The sequence below is a fragment of the Alexandromys fortis genome, unplaced genomic scaffold (genome assembly GCF_014885135.2).
Source record: "Alexandromys fortis isolate MF-2015 unplaced genomic scaffold, M_Fortis_MF-2015_v1.1 scaffold_101, whole genome shotgun sequence".
In the NCBI taxonomy this organism is placed as follows: Eukaryota; Metazoa; Chordata; class Mammalia; order Rodentia; family Cricetidae; genus Alexandromys; species Alexandromys fortis.
This window is the reverse complement of record NW_026067983.1, coordinates 2,983,675-3,008,615: the sequence shown is the minus strand read 5'-3', so window position 1 is coordinate 3,008,615 and position 24,941 is coordinate 2,983,675. Positions and strand designations below refer to the sequence as shown.

Here is a 24,941-nt window from a genome sequence, read left to right as displayed (position 1 = left end):
GGCGTCTTCCTAATGAGTTTGGGCAAGGAGAAATGTTAAAAGCTTCACATTGGCTAACTGTGGAAAATGAATCAGATAGTCTTAATTTTTCTACTCTAAAACAACTAATTCTGAAGTCAGCCTTTGCATCTGCCTGTGTTTTACTTTCCCTAACAAAGAGCATGAAGATGCTTCTGTCCCGTTTAACCTCTAACCGGTTCATCTAGGACAGGAGAGCTGTAGGGTCTGTAGTTACTTCCTGTTCCTCCCTGCAATAAATGTTCTCAGTTAATGTGAATGAAGTGGCCGCTACCATGAAGCCTGGAACCTGATGGCATGAAATAACTGTCAGTTTTACCCATCAAAAACTACAATGTAGAAACATCAAAGAAAAAATTCCCTCCCTTTGAAGATCGCATTCCTTTGTGCTCCTTCATTTCGCAAAACTGGAACTCTTAAAATTATGTTATGCGAAAAAGGAATGATAATACATGTACATTTTATTTTTAAGTTTCTTTTGAATTAATATTTATTACTTTTAGACATAAGCATTCCAAAATAAGATTGCATATGTGTGTATGTGTGCATGTATGTATATATGTGTGTGTATGTAGACATATAAGCATATTTATATGAAGGTATGTTTATGTGTGTGTGTGTTAAATGTCTTCTTCAAACACTTCTCTACCTTATTGTTTGAGACTAAGTCCCTAAGAGCCTGTAGTTCATTGACTGTTAAGGTCTGGAATCTTGCTGTCTCTGTCCCCACCTTATTCATCATACAGAAATACAGTGCTGTTCTCAGATGTTCTAGATGGATACCAGCGTACTGAACTCAAGCCCTCATTCTTGTGTTGCAGCTGCTTTCTAGACGGAGGCATCTCTACGCTCATAAATGAGAATTTTGAGCAAAGTAATAAAAATTCAAATATTTATGATAATGATTTTTTACCCAAATTACACAGTTATTATTATATCAGATTATATTTAAAATTCACTGGTGTTAATAATTCTTTTGAAATATTTTGCAATGAATTTCTGAGATACTTACTGAAAAATTTACAATAATTATAAATTATAGGCAAGATTGTTAAAAATTTGGTTCCAATTTTCTATACAATTATGAACTAAGAAATATATCACAGAAGAGATTATAAAATACATGGTGTTCTGTAAAATAACACAAAATTATATATATATGTGTGTGTGTGTGTGTGTGTGTGTTAGGTGGATGAATCAGTAAAACGACTTAGAGAAATATAAGAGAACTTGAAGAATTTAGAATGACAATGTTTCACATTCAAGAAAGTAAAATGGCCAAGATGCAAATACAGAAGTAGTAAGTTTGGTTGTACCATTTCTCCCTATACCACCGTGCTTGTGTGCCATCAGTTACTGTGGGTCTCTGCTCGTTTGATACAGGCTAACGAACCCAGTATTTCCTGTCCCCTCACTGCTGACAGTGAGAAACAGTGGCTGTGAGCCTCAGGTGTTAAAGGAACATAGAATGTTTGCCAGACCAGAAAAGCTATTCTGGGCAAATCTGGCATATTTTTCGAGGCTCAGGGAGAAAGCTTTAAAATTGTGTTAACCTTTGCTTCTATAAAAAGAAGGCCTATCTGCTTGAGTAAAAGTGGGTGCTAAGTAGACAGAAGTCTTAGTTTTGAGAGCCAAAGACCTGCGGGGCTGTCTAGTCTTTGTCAAGTTTGACAAGTTAAAACATTTTTTGCTCTGGGAAAAGGAATGGCAAGAATAGAGTTGAATGATCTTCCCTATCTTATTTTCATCTTCATGGCTTCTGGTGCTTTCGGGACACGACTGTATTCATATACATACGTGTACAAATATAGATGAGTGTTTCAGATACTGAGCTTCCAATGTCTTGTCAGGTAAGAGAATAAATACCAAGTAGAGAAGCATGCTAATGTCTCCTCTGGTGAAGTGTGCTGGCAGCGGCTATGACTGTACCCCCCTGTCCCCAATTCTCCCAGCACACAGAGAGTCCATGTGAGCAGACAGTGAGCTGCTTGCTGCCTCCAAACTCAAAGAAGAGACCTCATAATCAACAAGTTTGCCTGTGTCATGCTCTTGGATACCTCAAACCTCAAGCTGCGGGAGAAAAAAGTCTCAAGTATAAGCCATAGCTGTCTGCGGCATTGTGTCATTGCAGACCCAGGGTTCAAATACAGAATTGGTGGAGCATGTGCTCTCTAAAGGAAGAAGAGGACCGACCCTCTCTTTCCTATCCAGCATGGGACATGGAAATTGAGAAGACCTAATGGTGACTTCGAAGATGCCACACACTCAGCACTACTCCTGATAAAAACGTGGAGCTGTTCCTATACTCTACCCCTGCACTTCAATCAAGTGGGACAAGAACAGTGAGAGTGATCTTGGCTATGCCACCGCCTTGTTGTTTTTTTTTTTTTTAACTTTCTTATGTGCTGCATAATCTAAGTGAAAGACAAGACCCATGGGGGCTCAGCACAAGATATATATGGAACTGGGCACAATGAGACACTTCATTTTTTATCAAATGTAATAATACACCTGCTCGCTAAGAAAAAGAAATTAAAAACTTGATAGCAAAACTCTGGAGAAATCTCTATTTTTTTTCTTCTATTGTGCCTCTGTCAGTCAACATTATGGGCATTCTCGTTTTCATTTCCCTGCTTCATAGCTTAGATTGTTGGAGATAAAAAGAAGACATGAAAGTATCATTAGATGTGATTTCACCTATTTCATTAATTCAAATTCTGCATCCTGATTTCCAGACATCTGTCCAGTGAAATGATGTTTCTTTAATCACAGAACTCAGTATAAAGCAACTGATTTCTGCTGTAATGCACAGCACATGCACTGATTCTACGGCTTGATATGACTGACACATATGAATAAAGTTCACTTAAATTGTACCTAAACTTTATACGTACTTTTTAATACCTAAAATAATTCCATATTCACAAAAAGTTTCAAGAACTATAAAAAGAGCTTTTACACCAAACCACCTAAAAGCACATTGACAAAATTGTGCTTTGTTATTCCACGTTAGCATTGCCTACCCAGAAGAAAAATTCTCTTGCCTTGATTCAATAATCAAACTCAGAAGTTAATGTACTTCTGGGTTGGTATTTAAGATTTCATTTACTTTCCTAATGTCTTTCCCCTCTTCTTTCATGCATCCCCTCTCCTTTCATTTCCTCCCCCCTTCCTTAGCATGTTTCTTTACTCTGACAAAAGATCTGGTCTCAGGATCACTATTCAGCAGCGGACGAGTGAACGTCTGTCTTCTCCTCCTCTATCAGGTTCTGAATACTGGCTTTGAGATGCATTACCACCACATTCCCATTTTGTGCAGTGCTGGGTAGCCAAGCACTGAACACCTGCTCAGCACGCTGCTGACTGCATCTCATCTTCCACCCTTGAGTAGTTTCTTTTGCATAGAGTATATCATTAGGACAATTTGTAAAATAAGAAGAACCTAAGGACTACAAAACAGGTGTGGATCAAGTCTAGTATTTAATTTATCCTTTAGCAACGGACTTTTTGGGGGTTATAATATAACGACATCATTTCACCCATCCGTTTCCTCGCTTTGAACCTTCTCATATATCCTTCCTCCTCTCTTTCCAATTCATGGCCTCTGTTTTATTAACTGTTATTATAAGCATTACTGTATATGAGCATGCATACATATCCTAAATACAACCTGCTCAGTCTGTTCAGTGTTACTTGTATGTTTATTTTCAGGTCTCATCATTTTGTATCGGATAGCCAGTCAGTGTGCTCTTCCCTAGGGAAGACTATTTCTCCCACGGTCAGCATTCCTTAGTTCCCCAAAGTTTTTGTGTAGGGTTGAGGGCCCTGGGCCTTCTGTCATCAATTTTCAAATGCCTATTGTTATTGTCCCTGTTCAGCTCATGCTGCCAGCGATCAGGTCAGTGGCGAGCTATAGGTGTACCTACTGTCATTAGGAGACAACGCAAGCTTAAAGAAAACCACTGAATCCTCTTGTTTCTAACCTTCTCTACCCCTTCTTCAGCAATTTTCCCTGGAGTTAAAATGGTTGCAGGTCCAGTTCACCAGCTCCCTACAGAGGTATTTGATCTTCCTGAGTACCATCAGACGTGTATTACTTCAAAGTCCATACTCAATCTTTCCCCCAACTTGTCGGTTTCCCTGTTGGTCTATTTTTTTGGTTTATATTCTTTGGCATCAGGAATTTCTCATCAACCACAATCACACAAGGTCTTCAACATCTCAGCGGATGTCAACTCTGCCATTTTAGCCACTGCCAGTTCCATATAAACTATCCCTTTAGTGCTCATTTTACCAGCGTGATTCTGTTCTCAAAACATTCTCTACCTACAAAGCTCGGCGGTGAGCCTTGAATCCTGCAGCGTTTCATTGCTCCTGGTAGTTGTGCATTGGCTGGCCAATTCTCTAATAAACTAATCTTAAGAGGAGTGAGCCTTTTAAAATATACTGTGAAGTCACACCATTTCTGCTCACATCCAAAGGCAACGTGCTCATGAAAGCTTTACAGGACTTAGAACACCTAGTGCCTGTTACTTCTCTGAAGTACCGTGTACAACGTTCTCTGTTGACTCTCTCTCTAGCCTTCAGGTTGTCATTGTTCTAAAGCTTAGTGGATATATTCTTCACAGTGCCTAGAAATGTCCATTTCCCATAGATCCAAATGGCTAATGATCTTGCCAGTTTTAATTAGTTATTCATGTATTACCTTCTGGCTCTCTTCTTTAACTATACACAACTCCAAATTTTTTGGCCTGATATTTGTCTTATGTAGCTCTGTCTTCTGTATTATTTATAATATAGCATATGTATGGAGAGATGAACTCGGTTAAAAAGTTACAGCTTTTTGTCCAAGATACGATGTCTCTGCATAGTCCTGGCTGTCCTGGAATTCACTGTAAAAGAGGCTAGCCTTGAACTCAGAGATCTACCTGCTTCTGCCTCCGGATGTTGTGATTAAAGGCATATGCCACTGTCACCCTGAAACCTGATAAAAAAAAAAGTTGTAGCTCTTAAAACTAAACCTTTTACATAAGCAGGGAATTAGAATGACTATAAAGAACCAGTAACAGTCAGTGAGATTAGGGCATTATACAACCTGATCAAAGAAATGAACTGCCTTGTATACACACTAAGACACACTAAGTAGTTTCATAGTACACGTGTTTATATTTAGTTTATTTGTGATTATAAAGCATAAAGTTAGAAAGTTAACAGGGTGAATGAATTATCTGGAAGAACATACCAGTTGGAATTTGGATATTAAGTGTTAAGGTCTCATTGTCACAGAACTGAAATCTTAAAAGCTGGATTCTTTCATTCTACAGTCATGCTGAAATATACATAATATTTAGGATCAAGATAAATTCTCATAATAAAGTTTAACCAATTGTTGTTTGTCCTTATTTATTCACAAATTGGATTATCCTCGTTATTATTAGAGTTCTTGTGTTAAAACCTGACATTTCCACTGCATTTGATTCTGTGTTTGAAGAGTAAACCTACGGTGTGGCGACGACAAAGACAGAGTGCCAAGCCGCTGCTATCTGAAGTCCCCTAGGACTTGGGTTAATTAATGAGACTCATCCTAGGGTTATGCATGATCTATTACTTCCTCTAATTAGAAATAATAATCCTGATCATTATACTGGTTAGCTGAAAAGGAGGAAGATGAATGTGCCTAACTATGATTAATCTTCTTTACGCAGTGTAGATCTCCCCTGTCAATGAGTTACCTGCAAACTGGGCTGCAACTCAATGCTTTTCCATGGCATAGGCTTTTTAAAGCTGGCAGAAAATTAATTTTCTGCTATATATTTTTACCTTATCTCAAAAACAATAATTATATTGTTTCAAAAATGATAAGTCACCACAATATACTTTCTGTTTTGCATAAAATAATCAAGGTTTTCTTCCATTTTTCCGTTCTTTTTAAAACCATGTGAGTTCCCACATCCAAGAAGAACTCAATTATATACAGGATAATACATGAATTTAAACTAAAATATTTTTGAGACATGCAGTTTTATTTATTTGCAACTGTTTTGTCTAAATTCATGTCTGCATTTACCAAGTTACAACTTGGACTGATAAATTCACATGTCATCCTTGTTATGAAGAGTTATTATTACCTTAGAACCAAGTGTAAAAATGTTGATCATCTGTGTTTTGATATGATTATCCCTGTTCATAGAAGGCTGAAAGTTAAATAATTCAGCTTTGTCTCAAATAAATATTAAAATATAGCTTACATTATATAAATAATGTATAATACATTAATTACACATCAAATATTTAATATAACAAATAAACAATAAAATACAGTATATCACTGCATCATATAAACCTAGAATGCTGCACACACCATGGAATTCTTACATTATGAGAATGTTCAAATTTGACTATTTAATCAGAGAGCCCAGACATTATCATTCTAGTGAAGAAGTTACTTTTGTCAGACTTAATACAAAATAATAAAAATACATGAAAGAGCATAGTGCTCAGACGTTCACCACTTACTTATAGGAGTAGAACACACAGAATCTGAGCAAAGCATTCCTCAGTTAGACCTGGCCCTACCACTGACTAATGGCAGGGACTTGGGGAGTTTCCCAGTTCAGAGCATGCAAACAACAGTTCCTAAAATGGCAGCAGGTGGTATGATGGCCCCATGTTCATGTTAATTGAGAGAATAATGAAATAGATTTAAACTATGCAAATATATGTAAAATAGTGCCCTAGTTCTTGTGTTCTCTTAAATATTAGCAAATGTTCCATTCTTGTTTTTCATGAGGAGAAATATGTACATAAGCATGCATTAAATACACTTAAATTTGCAAACTGAGATTTCAGTCAGAAACCCAGAATGATTAAAATTTTAAACTAATCAGTCTATAATTTTTATATTAGATTTAAGTTTTATTTGTGCTTGGCAAAAACCTATGGGATCACACAGTAAAATTTTGCTATCAAAATTGTGAACAGATTTCAAATTTGAAATGAGTCACATGAGATATTATTAAACACATGGATATGATTTCCAAAAATGACTCTCAGACATAGTCTTTCATGATTGAATATTATATACATGAATATAATTCCTTTTGTTTAAAATTTCCTTTTACATTTAATTTCTCAGGAAAGTTCCTATTTGTAATATATCTTATTAGATTGCAAAAATTAACTCATTGTCAATAGGTAAGCAATGATTAAGTGCCATGAACTTTTCAACATTCTAATTCAAGGAAGTATTAGACATATTATGCTTACTCTTAACTGTGCTACTTAAGAGATATGAAGTATGTGATACTTGGTATCACAGATAAATTAGCAATTATATAAGATACTATCATTAACTAAATCTGACTAAAATTCATATGTATTAGAATCACAAGTGCTGTATGCAAATGTATGCCACGGTCATCCATGAGGTCAGCAGTTGCTAACAAGCCTGAAATTTCCAGTACATTAAGAAAAGAAGAAAATATACTTCAGAGAAGCACATAGGTGAAAAAAATGACATAATCTCACAGTTACAAACATTAAAATGTTGGTGGATAGAATGAGTTTTTTATGTCTAAGGACATAGCTATAACTTATAAATTTGTAAAATATGTCAACAACTTCTCTGTCTAAACTAGAAACATGTATGATCTTTGAGTTTAATTTAAGATGTAGAAATATGGATATATGTACTTAATACCCTCATTTTTATTATTTTATTTAAAAGAAAAATTTTCACACAGAATGTATATCTTCTTTCCTAAAGGCATAACTTCACAATCAACTCTTCAAAATCAGACCCATACAACATATGTGTATGTGTGTATACATATGCATGTGTATGTGTGGTGTGTGTGTGTGATTATAACTGGATAGAGACATACAATATGTGTAAACAACACATGTAGAAACTAAATTTATATATCAGCTCTAACTTTCAGATTCACAGATTTCTTGCCAATTTCATTTTAAGTGGAGATAGCATTATAAATGATTAATCTATCCAGAATGTCATTCTGTCAATCAAGTACAAGAATGACATTTTGTTAAATTAGTAATGAGCTTTTTAAAGAAGTCTACTGAGATAATACACATGATGAAAGAATGTGTTGATAACTGAACATATGCCCTTCTCAGAATATGAAAGTAACAAATATGACTGCTACCGTGATTTGGCCTTTGGAAACCCTTACCTGCAAACCTTGTCCGTCCATAGTAACAGAGTTAGCTCTTTGCATTTTGTTCTTGTCTGTCACTTTGTTTGGCTGCTGAGAGCTGCCCTTTTCCTTTTTAGCTGTTGACTGCCTTTCCTGTTAGAAAGAAAAAATATAAAACATATTTGATAAATTATATTAAAAATTAAAAGGCAGAAATGGTTTGATAAAGGGGGTCTTTTAAAAGACCGTGATTATAAACTTGAGCCCAAATAACTAAACTGGAATGTGTTGTGAAAAGTACAAAACCTTTTTCTTTCTACCAAATCAATATATTCCACAGCAATATGATCAAAATATTATATCATCGTTCAATAAACATGGGGAAGAAATTAAAATTGTAATGATGCAGAGGTACCCAGTATCAGAAGTATATGAGAACTATTATATGTGAGAATTTATTACTTTCATTAGCAGTAGAATAGATTAAAATTTTAATAGTATAAGTATTAAAATAGTACTTATAAATACATTGAAAATTATTTCTAAATTAATGATGGATTTTGATGCTACTATGTACATTAAAGATTGTACGTATTGGGAAATTAAGTTTCTGTTCCTTCTACTTCTTTGTTACCATAACAAATTCAAAGGACAAGTACACACACACACAGTGTGTGCGAATGTGTATACAGAGTAGAAATTGCTTGTTTCTTTCCTCTGATCTCTCTTTTTATTCTTTTAAAACTAATCAGTAATTTTCCCCCACTCAGCTTTTATTCAGATCATCAATAAATTTCTCCTTGATACATTGAATGACATTCTTCTCTATGTAAACACAGCGGTGACAGAATGAATGTCTTCCGACTTCTTGAGCTCATGCCCCACTCTGTATGAGGACACCGATCGCCCTATCTCTCAAGACTTCACTATGTGTTGTCCCAGTCTCATTTGCTTATTCTTTATCCTCTTTGAGATCTCTAATAAGTCCCGTCCTTGGCCTAATCATCTTGACAGCATATACTTGTTTCCAAAGTAACTTCATTCCATCCCAAGCCTTTCAACATCACTTTTATGAAGATGTCTAAAAGCACAACTTCAAATCATGTGTCATCCCAAATGTTAGCTCTTATACTCAAATGTCCTTTCATTATCTCTCTCTGTGTATCTAAAACACTTAGCATTCCTTGAGCAACTACACAGTACCCATCACGGACTTAAACAAGTAAAATACTATCGCTATCATTTTTTCTCCTAATTTTTTGTAATTATCTCCTAGTGGATCAACATCCTTTTATCCTTGACTTCCCATAGTCAAGACTCTACAGTCTGACACTTGCTTTTCTGCTCTGGCATCCTTATTGTTCCTGGTTAACAGTAACCACCCTTCCAATTCATGACTTCTGCAACTGCTTTTCGCTCTGAGGAAAAAAATGACTTTGAATAGCCATGGCATTCTGGTCTTAGACCTGATAGTAAAGAGGCTTCCCTATTCCTTTAAGCTTTGTTTCAATACTAATTTTATAGTTGTCAAGTTTTTAATCAAAGTTCCGTATAGAAGAGAACATTTTCCTACTGATAAACACAGACTTTATTCACTGCCTGATAATAACCAAGATAAACAGATAAAGAACTGAGTAAGAAATAAGATTTAAACACTAAAGTTTCTAAAGTTTATTAAACAGTGCTTTTAGAATTCTTGGGCAATATCTAGTTTCAATAAGTAACAATCTGCTAACTGATAAGTAATGTCTGGCCATGGGCACTTTACTGGTTGACTGCCCATGTACCTTCTATTACTTTCCCATGTATATGTCATATTAGCTCTAGATACTTACTAATGTGGGAGTTCACTTTTTGTAATTTGGAAAGGCATTCTTATGTAGCTTTAAATACAATGTTCTTTTTATCTTTGAAGTAAATAAAGGATACATATTTGTCCTTGTATATATATATATTAGGATAAATATGTTACATTTTTTTGCTTTAAAATACTAATCAATATAGTTAACTGACCTTGCAAATTGACTGAGTGTATTTCTGGTATAACTAAAAGTTGATGGGGTATTTTAATTCCTGTCATTCAAATTCTTATGCTGCCTTTTCATGTAATGAAAATGCTGTTTTTTTATAACCATAATTTCTGTGAAAGTTACAGTAATTCTGATTACTTTTGTAAATTTCTTTCCAAAGCTTAAACGCTACAGATTTACCCACAGGTAGTTCTCAACAATACAATGTGTACGAAGACTCCATTATTGGGTAAGATGAGAAATTGGGAAGCGTGGGTAGAATTACTCCTCTGCTGCTTAGACATCACATCATCCTGAGCTCCTATACAGAACCAGGAGGGCGTCACCCAGAGTTGTCTAGATTTACTAGGAAAAAAGTCTGTAAATTCTTGAGCACGGTACTTACTTAGAGTATGTGCCCTGACAACTCAAAGTAAAAATAAATTAAAATGGTGCGCTTCCCCTTCAGGAGCACGCTGGTATTGCTATTAAAAAGTCCAAATGGTTTAAAGTCCTTAATATAAATCTGACTATGCTAAATCTGATAGACGAGAAAGTGGGAAGTAGCCTTCAATGCATGGGCACAGGAGACCACTTTCTAAATATAACCCCAGTAGCACAGGCACTGAGAGTAACAACAAATAATTGGGACCTCCTGAAACTGAGAAGCTTCTGTAAAGCAAAGGACACGGTCAACAAGACAAAACGGCAGCCTACTGAATGGGAAAAGATCTTCACCAACCTCATATCAGACAAAGACTGGGTTTGACTTTTAAGCTGCAGTTTCATTTTTTTTTTCAGCTTTTTGAGCTGTAAACCATAAATTAAGACAAATATCCTTCTGTCAAATAAATTCTCCTAGATAATAAAATGTGGTAAAAATTACTGCTTTAGTCAATAGAAATTATTCAAACATTGAAAAGAAGTACTCTAAAAGTCCACAAAAGAATATAGAACATTTAAGCACAACGTGGAAAATAAAGTTATTGATATTTGAGCATTTTCAAATATCAACTACCTGTGTTTGCTATGCAGACATTTGAAACACAAAATTCAATGTTTGTGTTTCTCAGACTCCAGTCACAGAACAAATCTTTGCATGGGAATGTATTGTATTTGAATTCCCAGAGAATAATCATCATAATAAACAGAGCAGAAAAACCAGGCAACACTCACAGAAAACAAAATGATGGAATAAATGAAATAAAAAGACCTCGCTTTAAATATATGCTCTACAAACATGCCCCTTCTGTCCCATGCTGATTCTAAGAGGCGAAGTGTTTGTACCTGGGTGAAAACTGCTGCCTCTAAAGAGATGTTCATGACAATAACCAAGCCCGCCGCTATCGATTGCTCCACAGCTATGAGCAATGAGGGATGATTACCTCCAGCGGGAGTCTCTCCTTTCTGTGCAATCTCAGCATGAAAGACAGGCAACCGCACTTCACTTGGCTTCATACAAAGCAACAAAGAGGAGCGGCCTGCAGTTAGCAGCAGACATGACTTGGGTCTCAGACCTTGCCGCAATGCAAGTGGTCTGCATGTGGTTACTGCCCCTTCCGAGACTGCAGCAAGGCTACAAAATGTCACCCAGAAAAGCAGTGGTCTTAACCCATTTTTGCATCTGCGCGTTTACCGTATTTAAGGGCTCCTCTCCGTACATCGGGGCTCACAAATCTAACAGCTTGGAGACAATAATCAGTTCCAAAAAAACAACACCACAGCTGTACCCGGCTTTGTGAGAAACCTACTCTACAGGTTAACTATTTTACTGGCCAGGATTACCCCCAAAGAAACCAAAGCCTTGAAATCTATCAGGAATCCTGGGAAGTTATAGCAAAATTTAGTTGATTGCTGCAAGTCTTAATTAAAATTAATTACAAAAGCACAAATTAAAGGAATGGTATAAAGTCTAATGATATCAATCTTTTATTAAATTCTTAAACTTTAGGATTATTTCTTTAATTTTATGTGTATGAGTGATTTTTCTCATATAGATATGTGTGTGTTGTGTATGTGTATGTACACAACACATGTGTGCCTGTGGAGGTCATTTGAGGGAGTCAGAAAAGGGTGTCAGATCCCATGGAACTAGTGTTACAGAGGGTTTGTGAGCTGCCGTGTGGATACTGGGAATGGAACCTAGGCTCTCTGTAAGAGAACATGCTTCTAACCACCTGTCTTTCCTGCCCCCACTTCTTAATCTAAACAATCATTTCATTCATAAAAGTAACTCTGGACAAAGGCATATGTACTGGATTTAGAGTCCAATCCATGCACTGTTGCTTGTAATTATGCAAGCTTTAACCCGCTATTCCCCACTGCAGCCACCATCTGTATCACCTTAGAAGTGGGAGGATTTCTCACAGGATAAGCAGAGAAAATGGAGACACTGCTATTGGTCTAAAACAACAACTGAATAAGTGGCAATAATTTGAGAGAATGAAGAAAGCCTTACTACACGCTGTCGCTAAGTTCATCACATCTTGCCAAGGCCGTGCACTGTATTAGAAGGGGATGCGAGAAGCACTTGAGGTCTTTTCATTGCTTTTTAAGTCCTCCGAACTTCGAATAATTGCGGTATGATATTGGGTATCCTTGGGGAGATAGGATACTACAAATCCAAAGACACTGCAGTTTCCTTTAAAGTAGCTCTAGCCAATACTCATGCCCTAAACATGAAGGCATGTTGTATGTTGTCAACTAGATGTGTTGGGTTCAATTACCTCACACAAGGTTTGTATATCACTCCTAGATAACTTCAAAGATGGATACATAATAAGTACATAATTTCCATGAAATAAATCCTAAGTGGAAAGAAGAAACTTAAAGAATAGAAGTAACCATGTCTAAGCAGACTACTTTTTATTTTATGCTAACATATGACAACAGAAGTACAAAACAATACCATGGTATGTATAATGTAAAATTATTATCCAAGCCTTCGCTTCCTTTTGTAAGGACGCTGACTTCTGGGTACAGCCTTCCATCTACACTTTCAGAATCTTAAAGATGGGAGACACAGCTCATGTATGTTCACCCTCAATGTTCTGTTAACTAACTTTAAAGTTCAGTACAGTGACCTTATGACAGTCTCAATAGAGTTTGCCAGTTTTAAGTAAACTTTCTTATTTTCTGAAGAGAAAGTAGAATTCTTACTGTTTCAAATTTATAATATAATTGATATGTTTGTTGCTATAAAAATAGCTTGAAGGCTCTGGATAGAGACAATTTTGGAAACTTTGTGCATAGGATTGGGGATGTTCCAATTACATGTATGTATGGAAGCGGGGGTTCTCCAATTATGTGTAGACACAACTCTATTATGGGGATTAAAATAGAAATAAAAAAATTATCCTACAGATGCCTTGAATTTTTGCAATATTTGAAAATAACAGAAAATAACATGAAAAGACTGTGCTATATTCAATAAATGCCATGTGTCAGTGATTTCAAGACTGTTTCAAAGGAAAGTCCTGGGTCGTGTGTAAAAGGTGTAACCACTTACTTATAGTTTAAAAGTTAAATGATTGTCGAGTGGTGGTAGCACATGCCTATAATCCCAGCACTCAGGAGGCAAAGGCAGGTGGAACTCTGTGAGTTCAAGGTCAGGCTGGTCTAAAAAGTGAGTTCCAGGACAGTCAGTGCTACACAGAGAAACTCTGTCTCAAGCAACAACAACAAAATGTTATATGTACATTTCTTTGTGTTCTTTTAATATTTTAAATGTGTGGTCAGTTAACCTGTTAGAAGTCTTTCACAGACTAGAATACAAGGACGCAATGGAGTAAGCATGTATGTGCATTTGTGCATTCCCCCATGCACACATCATACTTGGGTTAAAGGATATTTTAGAACAAAATGGATGAAAATAAAATGTAAGGAATATTTTGGGGGTTAGTGGAAAACTAAAATTTGTAAAGAACATTGTATCCTACACTGAAAATAAAAGATACTTTAAAAAGAGTTTAATAAACACAATATATACTATTCTGTTACCTAAAACTGAAATAGCATGTCAGAATAACAGGTATATTGATTTTATTTTTTTCAATCAATCGTCCTGAATTATAACTTGTGGCAAATTTGGGTGGGTACCTTTTAAATAAACAAAACCATATGATGAAGACTTTGGTTTGTTGTCACTTGCTAGACCTACAGCAAGGCAGGGATAAAGTCATTTACTTTTGACGACATACTATTCTAATGAAGTTGTGTGCAAAGCCATATGCTGCATAAAACCTCCTTAGACATTGTTTTGAAGTGATGGCTGCTCCCAAAGGGGTACAGGATTCTCAGCACATCATTGTCAAATGCTATTTAATAATGTTCTCAAAGAGTTGAAGTAATTTGTACTTTTAGCCATGTCCTTCCATTGATATTGAGAATTTCACATGTGAATACGAAGCACAGTGGTCATATTCTTTGCAAAGTAACTTCTAAGTTTTGGCTAAATGTATTGTGACATATAATTTTTGATATTCCTAATTTTTGTCACAAATAGATATTGAAAAGTATTTTAAGACTATCCCATAATTGAAAGTACAACGAGTTTTACTTCCAATATTGAAATGTTGACAAATACAGAATTAACATTATTGCATTAATTTTAAAGTGTTAGCATCATGTAATATTTGGAATCAGTAATAATATCCCTTACATCCATATAAGATGATCATGACTTTTGGTTGTAACAGTTGTAAAATTTCCTTACATACCTCAGGAACGGAAGCTCCTGCCGTGGGCATAGTCTGCTGAAAAAGAGAAGTTTATATAAAAGCCGAAAAACCAAAACTGGAAACAGAGCACCTATGATATCACCACACACCATATATCTGGGAATAGAACAGAACACCTATATTATTACCAGACACCATATACCTGGGAATAGAACACCTATAATGTCACCATACACCGTATACCTGGGAATAGAACACCTATATTATCACCACACACCATATTATCTGTGGGCTCCATGAACTGGAACTACAGTCTCTTCATGGATTTTTTTGTTTGTTTTCCTAGATAAAATAAATGGACATCTTTTTGTCAGGCAAGGAATACTCAAAGCAAAATATGTCAGATGTGAAGTGACTTACCCAAAGATGACTTTATTCAGACTACACTGATGAACATTCCTGCCTACTATACACACTTCCACTACCTTTGTGCATATGCATATAATTTTGCAGTGATATTTTATTAATATCAATTTATCATTACCTCAATCATTAAATTTATTAAAACAGATTTTTTTCATATAATATATTCTTATTACAGTTTCTGCTCCTATACTTTTCTCAGTGTCTCCCCACATCCCCTTCCATCCACACCCCCCTCCTTTCTGTCTCTTATTAGGAAACAAGCAGGTATCTTAAGGAATAATAATAAAACTAAAAACAAAACAAAATTAAACACATCAGAAGAGGACAAAGCAATTAAACAGAAGGAAAAGAGGTCACAGATTTAGACACAAGTGACACACTCATATGCACACTCAAGAATCCCATAAAAACACAAAATCAGAAGCCAGATATATACAAAGTCCCTGTGGTGTGAAAAAATATTAATAAATATATATATATTTAAAATTAGAATGCTCTGATATAGCATTATGAGACAAAGAACCTCTAAAGATGGCTTTATCTGTGTAAGAACTCATTCTCAGCTGGCGTTGACCTTCACACAGCAATCCCCATAACTTTATATCTTTCTCCACATCAATACCAACAATACATTCTCCAGCATTGATCTCATCTCTTCCTACAGAGAGTACGAATGGTATTTGCTCCTTGCCACCATATGAAAACATTGCTATTAGTAAATTAACAGTAAATTATTACTATTAGTTAATCTATACAGTTTATGTATAATTAAATAAATACCACCCTTTTATTTGAAAGTTGCTTAAAAAGATTAGGCTAAATCCAAAATTTTTAATGTTCCTCACAGTATATCTTCTGTTATCATCTACTGCCGTGACTTTCTGAATTGCTTGAGAAACGTATTCCCATGTCTACGCTGGGTAAATGCTCATTAACTCAGAGCTCTGCAGCACAGTAGAAATAAAGAGTAGTCTGATGCAGCTGCAAATGTGTCTAGGAGAACTCTAGAGGAAATTAAGGTCTCCTGGACTACAACTCTATTTAGCAAACCCTTCTATAGCATGAATGGCACACATTGCCGCCACAGATCTCTCATCAAAAAGTCACTAAGTTGTATAAAAAAACCTGGTCAAATATCTCATCGGCAGGAAATGTGCAGAAGTACTTTGTATTATTTTAAACATCTATTGACAAGATACTTGGAGGAGTTTTCACTGACAGGTTCTTGATTTTAATAGTCACCCTAACTTCTGATCTACCCAATGTGTGGAACAGGTAGGGCAGTGAGTGACGGGCAAAATGTGCTCATTCCTACCCAATCCAGTTCAAAGCTGTGTGTCAGCCACATTCCTCGTCTGTCTCCTACTGATCTGTCTACAGTTTTATGCCATGACCCAGGGAACTGTGAGGCTTTTGGGCAACCGAAGGGAGATCTTTCTCAAGGACCCTGGACAGAAAGAATCTCAAGAGGTTTCTAAGTTAGAAAAGCATGGTGTCCTCTATCTTATATGAGGAAGGAACTTGTCAGAAATCTAAATGAGATGGTTGTGGTTCGATACGTTGTTCAGGATTACAGCCAAATACTATGCAAGGGTCTAAAATGAAACATCTAATGGCTAAGTAAACAAATAAAAGCAATTAAACATTAGTTTCAGATACTCACATGCACTTAAATATGAATAGGAGGACACTGATAGTATGGAATTGCTGATAATTTTCTTTTGTGTAAGAATAGTAATTTCATTATGAAGAAAATTTTGCTTATTAGTAGAAGATACTCACTGAAATATTTAGGGATTTTGTATTACAATGGATGTGATTTGCTGTAAAACTGTAAATTAATAAAAAATAGATTATGTATATATGTATGGATAGTTTATCTTAGGTATTCAGTATGTGTTATTTACACGTGTAAGTGCGTTGCTTCATATGAGATCAATTCATATGAATCTATACAGCCTTTCATATGAAGAAATATGTAACAAAATAATAGCAGTGGTTGAGCTAAGTTATACATTTGCTGTGCTTCAATGTAGTGTGTTTGGTAAGTATTGTATGGTTGGGAGAAAATAAGGTATGTGATACATTTCTATTATAAAATTTAAAAATATGTTAGATTTTCTCTTCAGTGATATGAAAATTAAAATGTGTACAATATTCTGGTCAAAACAATGAAGCTTCTAGGTTTGGAAAAAGGAATGGCTGTATACAAAGGGAAAAGAAACATTGAGCATTGTTTTCATGGTGACTTAAAGTTCTGAACCCCAAATGGGGAAATACAGGTAAGTAGACTGCTGGGAAAGAAATGCGGAGAGAGTTGGTGGTGGAGAGAGACGAATGAACTAGTTACCGTGAAGATTTGGATGAGGTAGAGCCTACATAGGCACTTCCCCCATTGTGCTGACTGACGCCTTGCCAATGCTGAGACTTAAGAAAGACAACAGTTTAGGTAACCTCACAGGGGTCTGCATGCAAGAACCTACAGGTACCACAAGAAAGCACAGATGTGAGAAAAAAAATCTAAGATCGAAAGTAAAACACAAAAGCTAGATATTGCATTTGTAAAAAAAAAAAATAATAGTTAAGGCATAAAAGCAAGCAAACCAATTATTGTAGAAGGGACTCAAACCTTTCTGTCACTTCGCTATCACTTGTCTAGAATTAGTATTTGATGGATATCAATATGGGGGCTTTCTCTTCCTCAGATCTGCAGGGTTGTTAGCCCGTCTCTGCTATGGACTCAGCATAGCACATGTGTAGGCTGGGCAGCGAGACGTGGAGGTGGAGACACCGAGGAAGCTGTTGAACCTCTCTGAGCTGGGATAGCGTAACGAAGGATGAGGATGGGGAGCAGACAAAACTGAGACCTACCTCGGGTCAGATGCCATCAATACCTAGACAGGAAGCCACCAGCCCTGAGGGCTTTGCCAGGTGGTACTCTGCCTCCTGAGAGACATTTGTTGAAGAATGAAAAAGGTGAACATTCCCTGTCTGTGAGCATCCTTCCAACCAGAATGAATAAGTTTAGGGATGGATATTAAGTTATTATGTCACTAGCCACCTCTTCTTGAACTACATTAAGGTCTCAGGCAGAAAAAAAAAATCAGTTGCTACTTCTCAAAACACAAATTCAGATATCACATTACTGCTTTTCCCCTCTTCTGTACATACTTTTAAATATTGAAGATGAAAAGAATAAATGTTTTAGTTTTGAAAATTATCTAGAGTATATAATTCTCAGTGTAATATATTTTTAATTAGAATTAATACAGGAACTGTATATTTTTATTTAATCAATGAGAGATGTGACTACAGAGGAATGTGATTGATTTTATTTAATCAGTATCTTTTTAATATTAAATAGAATACACAGAACAGATAATTAGTTTAAAAGATGCATTTGCCTTCAGGGCACTCATTAAGTTCAATTTAATACTGAAGAAATTTTAAAATCCTATTATTCTTAAGTACGTATTAGGATATTTCTTGCCTTTGTATTTTCTAATATGTAATCATTTTAAATTGACAATTTAATCCAAATTGTCACAGGACAAAGAGAAATCTTTAGTGGAGATTATTGGAAGTTTTAGTTAATATTATAGGGACGCAGTACTCACATTTAAAGAGTCATCATTTATTTCAAGACTAAAGTAAAATTATCAAAATTAGGCCTACACTTATGATGAAAATTCATAATTTTAGGAAGGTGCTTTTACATTTGAAATCTCATTTACCTCTCTTATTGAACCAAGCTAATATATTTTCAGATTATGAGCAACAGTTTAAAATAAAATTAAATGATTAGCATCCAAAATTAAGAGTTAGAAACTCATTTTGCCAGCCAATGCTCTCAGTATTCAAATAACAGAAAAATAATTTTACGACACTGGAGCTTAAGATATAGCTCAGTCGTCATGACGTTGCCTAGCACACTATAGTCCAGGTTTGGTTCTCAGTACAGTACACATGCATGCATGTGAATACATGCACACACACGCGCATGCATGCACACACACTTTTGGGCATGAATGTACAAACATGCACATGCAAGCACACACACATGGACTCACAGATGCATGCACACAATACACACATGCATACACAAATGTGTACATGCACTCACATGTGTGCACACACATGCACACCCACATACACAAAGAGATGAGAAAAGCAACAGAGACAAACACACATACACACAAACACACATATACACACACAGAGAGAGACACATACACATAAATATGTAAATAAGTGTCTACTTTCTGCATGACCATTAATAAAATATCTTTAAATGTTAATTAAAAATTCAAAATATGAAGGAAAAGAAAAATAAAGCACTGTTAAAGGTCAATTCGGATGAATTCAACACACTTTTTCCTGCAGTGGTATTCTGAAAGTACACACACACACTATTTTAAACTGTGTGCTTTCTCTTATACACAAACATATATCTCTGACATTAAAAATGAGTGGTAAGAGTATTTTTAATAAAAGGAAAAATAAAAATATAAAAGGAAAATGAGTATAAAGAAAAAATTTTGCTCCTAAAGGGGCACACGGTCTTAGCTAAAGGGGTCAAGTTACGTTTTACTCAACATTTAGAATGGAACATAATGAGGCATAGCTAGGCTATAATAAACAAATACATTTTAGTTTTTCATGAACTTTCTTTTCTTATTCCAGTTTCATAATTTAAGCTTTATAATTTTGTGGGCTCTTCATATGTAGACTCAGACACACAGCCATAACACTATTTTTTAAAAGGTTGTTCTATTGCTACTAGTGCCTTTAGTAACGTCCAGGTCAATATACCATCTGTGCCCAAAAGATAATAAATTATTTTTTATTCTCTATAAATACTGTTACAGCCAATTAAAATGTAAGTATCAAACAAAGCCTTTAGAATTCATAAATAGTAGAGGCATTTTTCCCTTCTATTTAAAGTAGATTCTTTTTCAAGCCCTATATCCTGATTATGGATTCCCCTCTTTCTGCTCCTCTCAGTTTCTCCCCAGCTCCCCTCCCATCCATACCTGCATCCCTTCTTTCTCTCGTTTGAAGACAAACAGGCAACTGAAGAACAATAATAGAAATAAAACAAAAGCAAATGAGAATGGGACAAAAGAAAAAAGCAAAAGAAAAGAGCCAATGAGAAAGCACAAGGAAGGCATCCAGATGCAGAACCACTCACGTTTGCACACACACAAATCTGATAAACACACGTGAGTTGGAAAACAATATATACTCACAACTATTGTAAGGTGAAAATAAAAAATCCCTGGCCAAGCATTATATGACAAAAGAAGTTCCAAAAAAATGCCAATGAGCTTGTTGGCATCGGCTGCTGGGCATGGGCTTGTATAACCCGTGCAATGCCACTGGCAAACACGACAGAGCCACTGGCAAAGAGAGCGTCTCTTGCACAATTACTCTCTACCAAAGTTGATTTCATAAGCTTGTATTAACAGAAATTTAATGACAACATTATTTTACTGGTGCTGGGGACATCAGTTGGAAGAAAACCTTGTCCTGCAAATTTATGGATCTAAACTCCATTCCTAGAATCCAAGTAAAATAACCGAAATGGTAACATGATTTTAATGTCAGGCCCAGTATGGTGGAGACGGGAAAACGCCGAGGCTTAACTGACCAAGCGGCCTAGCATACTTGGCAATCTCTAAGCAAGTAAAGACTTTGCCTTAAAAAATATTTTTTTCCTAAAAGCAAGACACAAGTACATTATATGAACTGATCTGATGGTATTTAGGAACGTATCTTCATATACATGTTCATGTGTGCAGACACTAACAGACCGACTGTGTGTTGAAGGGGAGCGGCAGGAGTACTTAAGAGGGTTTGCAGGGAGGAAAAGCAAAGGGGTAATGATAAATTACAAACTCATTCTTTTACAAATGAAAAATCATTTCTACATATTTTATTCTTGAGTTTCAATTTATTTTGATCTCAGCGTCTTTCATTGTTCTATGCTCTCACCATGTATCGTGAAATATTCTAATAAAATTTTAATTTAAAAAGACTCCCCAAAACACATTTGCACCAACACACACTACATACAAACAAACACACACACACAGAGATGGCTTTGACAATGATCACTATTTCTTCTATTAATAAGTATACAAGAGCAGCACATTTATGTTTGATGTAAACATCTACATATATAAAAACTAAGTCTACTGGAAGAGAAAGAATGAATAACTGAAAGCAAGAAGAGAGAGAAGGGAATCCACCTTCCAAAAGCTAACATAGCAGATTAATAACTATACATATGTTACCCATAATATAGCTATAATGTTGTCTGTTTTGTCTGCTGTTTCTCTTCAAAAATCATGGCTAGTTCTAAAATTCTCTCCCTGTATATTCAGTTTAATACTGCTTTCCAGGGTCAGTACAGATAAAGAAAGAATACTGATAATAATATTTACAGTCAGAGCTTAGTTTTTTTTTCATCATCCGTGGAAAACCTTGGAAGCAGAGCATATGATAGAATTCGTTCTGATCTTTTGTCCATCTGAACACCCACTGATCTCATGCCAGAACATTTTCTAACCAGGTTAAAGTCTAGCTCTGCATTCACTTTAGGTACAATTGAATTGACTCAAAAATTTACACTGACTGCCAGTCAACCTTATCATGAACTTTCATTATGTGCTTGTAATTAATTGGGCCCAGCGAACAATATCAGTACTGAGTTATAGCCTCTTTTCCCCTGACCATATAATTAGAATATAATTACCCACAGGATATCAGGATGATGCGGAACCTTTCCTCTAAATGCACCCTCATTAGGAAATAAGTCTCAATGTACATTTATTCAATCAGTGTGAATTAATTAAAATGTTACTGAAATAAAAGAGGGTAGCAATAAAGAGTGGCTGGCATCTATTAAGAGACTACCACTTGAGATCTGCATGCACAGTTTATGTTCAAACCCATTTAGTATGAAGAGGAACTTTGGCATGTAGTCTGAGCTACAAGCACTATACAATGAAATCTGACTAAAGAAATGCGTGTGTATCTTTGTGTTTGAAAAGTATTTATAGACAGTGCCTAAAATATTTTTAAAGTTTGGGTAAGTCGCTAATTACACCATTGTCTCCTGAAGATTCCATCAAGGTGTTGGCATGAACCTGAATATATATGGTACACAAAATCATTTTAATTTTAAAGCATCTAGGAAACTAGTTTTTATCCCCTATACCCATTTACAAATATGGATATTTGAATAAATATTTGGACTTGTAAATCTTATGATATAATAATTGAAAATTACCAGACTTAGAAAAGTACAAACTATTTTTGTCTTTTAATAAAATACCCCAAACCGCTTAACCTAGCTTAAGCTATTTCAATACCATATTTTCTTTAAGCTGAACATATGTACCCACCTAAGAATATACTCCTTTTTAAACGATGCATATTATATCATACCACACATTCAGATTATATAAAACATGGTAAAAATAGTAAATGCATAAGGAAACTGAGGGACATGTGATGCTTTTCACAAAAAAAGTGTGAATTCCTATGAAAATAATCTACCTACAACCTATTTGTTCATATTTCACTAATAGATGGATTATGGTCCATTTCAATAAAATTGTGGAAAATAAATGAATGATTCTTATATATAATGACATATATTAGAACATTTCAAAGATATATATTATACATACTCAAATTAATATATTCATTTTTCAAGCTTTTATATCTTAAAAATTGTACTTAGAAATGGATTTTGTAAAACTTAGTTTTGTTATTAGAATTTGACCTTCATTCTTTAAAAACAGACATACACTGCCTTTGAGTGAAAATTTTTTAACACTAGGATAAAATACTATTTTTCATTTTCTTTGTAGGAATAAACTTAATCAGTTTGTAAATACTCACTTTATTTTTCAAGAATATTCATTCTATAACATTGCATGTGTGTATTTGTGTGTATGCGTATGTATATGTTAGCAATCCATGCTCTGCATATATTCTAGCATATGCTACACCCAAACATGAGATACATCTTGTTGGAAAATAAACAATGAAATGGGTGATGGAACAACTCCATAAACAAGCAGGTAGAGGCATGTTCTGGTTTTAACATGAAATCTGTTTTTAGTATTTCAATAATATAATGTGCATGCAACCATATTTTTTCATAGCATGTTTGGAGAAGAAAAATTATAATGAAAGGAATATGGTGAATGATCCAGATGTAGCATGGAAGAAGAGTCTTCCTAAAATGTCATACTCCACAGGGGAGTTAGAAAGGATCTTTAGTAAAGCCCCCTGGTAGCCCAATGCAGATCTGTGGCTCCCTCCAGGAAACACCTACACCTCGTATAGAAGCCACTGAGAGCTCCCAGCCCTGTTTTCTGGAGAATCAGCCTTTGTTTACAGGAACAGATTCTCCCCGAAATGCCTCTGGTTTCAGAGATCACTTCCGTGATGTATTGAAATAGTCAGAATGGGATGACCCTGAACTTCAGGCAGTTGAAAGTAAGTCAGTGATGTTACTTTTTATCCCAAATTCCCTAGTGGAGTTCTAGGAAGGCTAATTTTCTCTCAGAGCACATGCCAGATAACTTTAGGCTATGTGTCTACTCCTCTGCTCTTTTCAAATGTTTTTTTTTTTTCTTTCCCTCTGAAGGGATTTCCATTCCTCCATAATCACATACAGCCAGATCCCTGTTTCACGTTAAACTCCTGTGCCACCCTACCTCCACAATTCAAACTGATTTAATAAGAATCACAAGAATTTTCAAAGTAAGTAGGAAGAATAATGTGGACTGGGAAGGAAGAAAGACAAACATTTGAGGTTCTACACATCTGAGAATGCTTGAAGCAGATTACTGTGCAAACACAGGAGACTCCTCTGCACACAAAATATGATAGCTGTTCTTCCAGGGTAGACTCTCAAGCACACAATGGAACTGATAAGAAAGCTGAATGACTAATGGTTTTGGTTTATTTCTCTTTCAAATTACAGTGGAAATAAAAGAAAAATTGTGATAGGTGTAAAAATATCAGAAAAAAAATAGTCATAGAAAGAGGGAAGGCAGAGAATGCTAGAATGAGAAAAGGGAGGCTCATGGTCATGGTAAATTCCAGGAGTACAGAAGAAGCAATAATCAGAGGAAATAATTTGAAAGCCACTTGTGGATGGTACACAATAAACATACCATAGACAATCAGAGAATGTGTGTGTGCAGCCTTCCTTCAGGGTTTGTGTAACTCAGGGAAATGAAGCTAGAGTTGCCACAACTCTTGAGAGGGTTTCTTGGGGTTTCTCTTAGCAGGGCAACCACGATGGCAAAAAGAGGCTAGGGGAGGACAAGGGTCACTTCATTTTACAATTCTCGTGACACTTTCCGTCTCTGAAGGAAGACAGAACAAGAACTCCAAGCCTAAACTTGGGTCATGGACTGAAACAGAGACCACAGAAGAACTCTGCATGCTGCCTTGCTCATCATGGCTTGCTAAGCCTGCTTTCTTACACAACCAAGGACCACCTCTGTGGGCTGGGCCCTCACATATCAATCCCTAATTAAGAAAATATTCCACAGGCTTTCCCACAGGCCATACTGATGGGGAGATCTCATTTGAGGCTGCATCTTCCCAAATAACCCTAGCTAGCT

General features: G+C 35.6%; 1 protein-coding gene across 4 annotated transcripts in view; it reads right to left on the bottom strand.

Moving 5' to 3' along the window:
- The window catches only part of Dgkb (diacylglycerol kinase beta), a 590,490-nt gene that overhangs the window by 367,618 nt on the left and 197,931 nt on the right, over positions 1 to 24,941 (bottom strand). For 3 of the 4 annotated variants that reach the window (XM_050158720.1, XM_050158722.1, XM_050158719.1), the window contains exons 13-14: positions 14,902 to 14,934; positions 8,211 to 8,327 (exon numbers count right to left, since the gene is read on the bottom strand). In XM_050158720.1, the coding sequence (XP_050014677.1) occupies positions 8,211 to 8,327; positions 14,902 to 14,934 (150 nt within the window). The remainder of the gene's footprint in view (positions 1 to 8,210; positions 8,328 to 14,901; positions 14,935 to 24,941) is intronic. The other variant, XM_050158721.1, reaches the window with a different exon arrangement.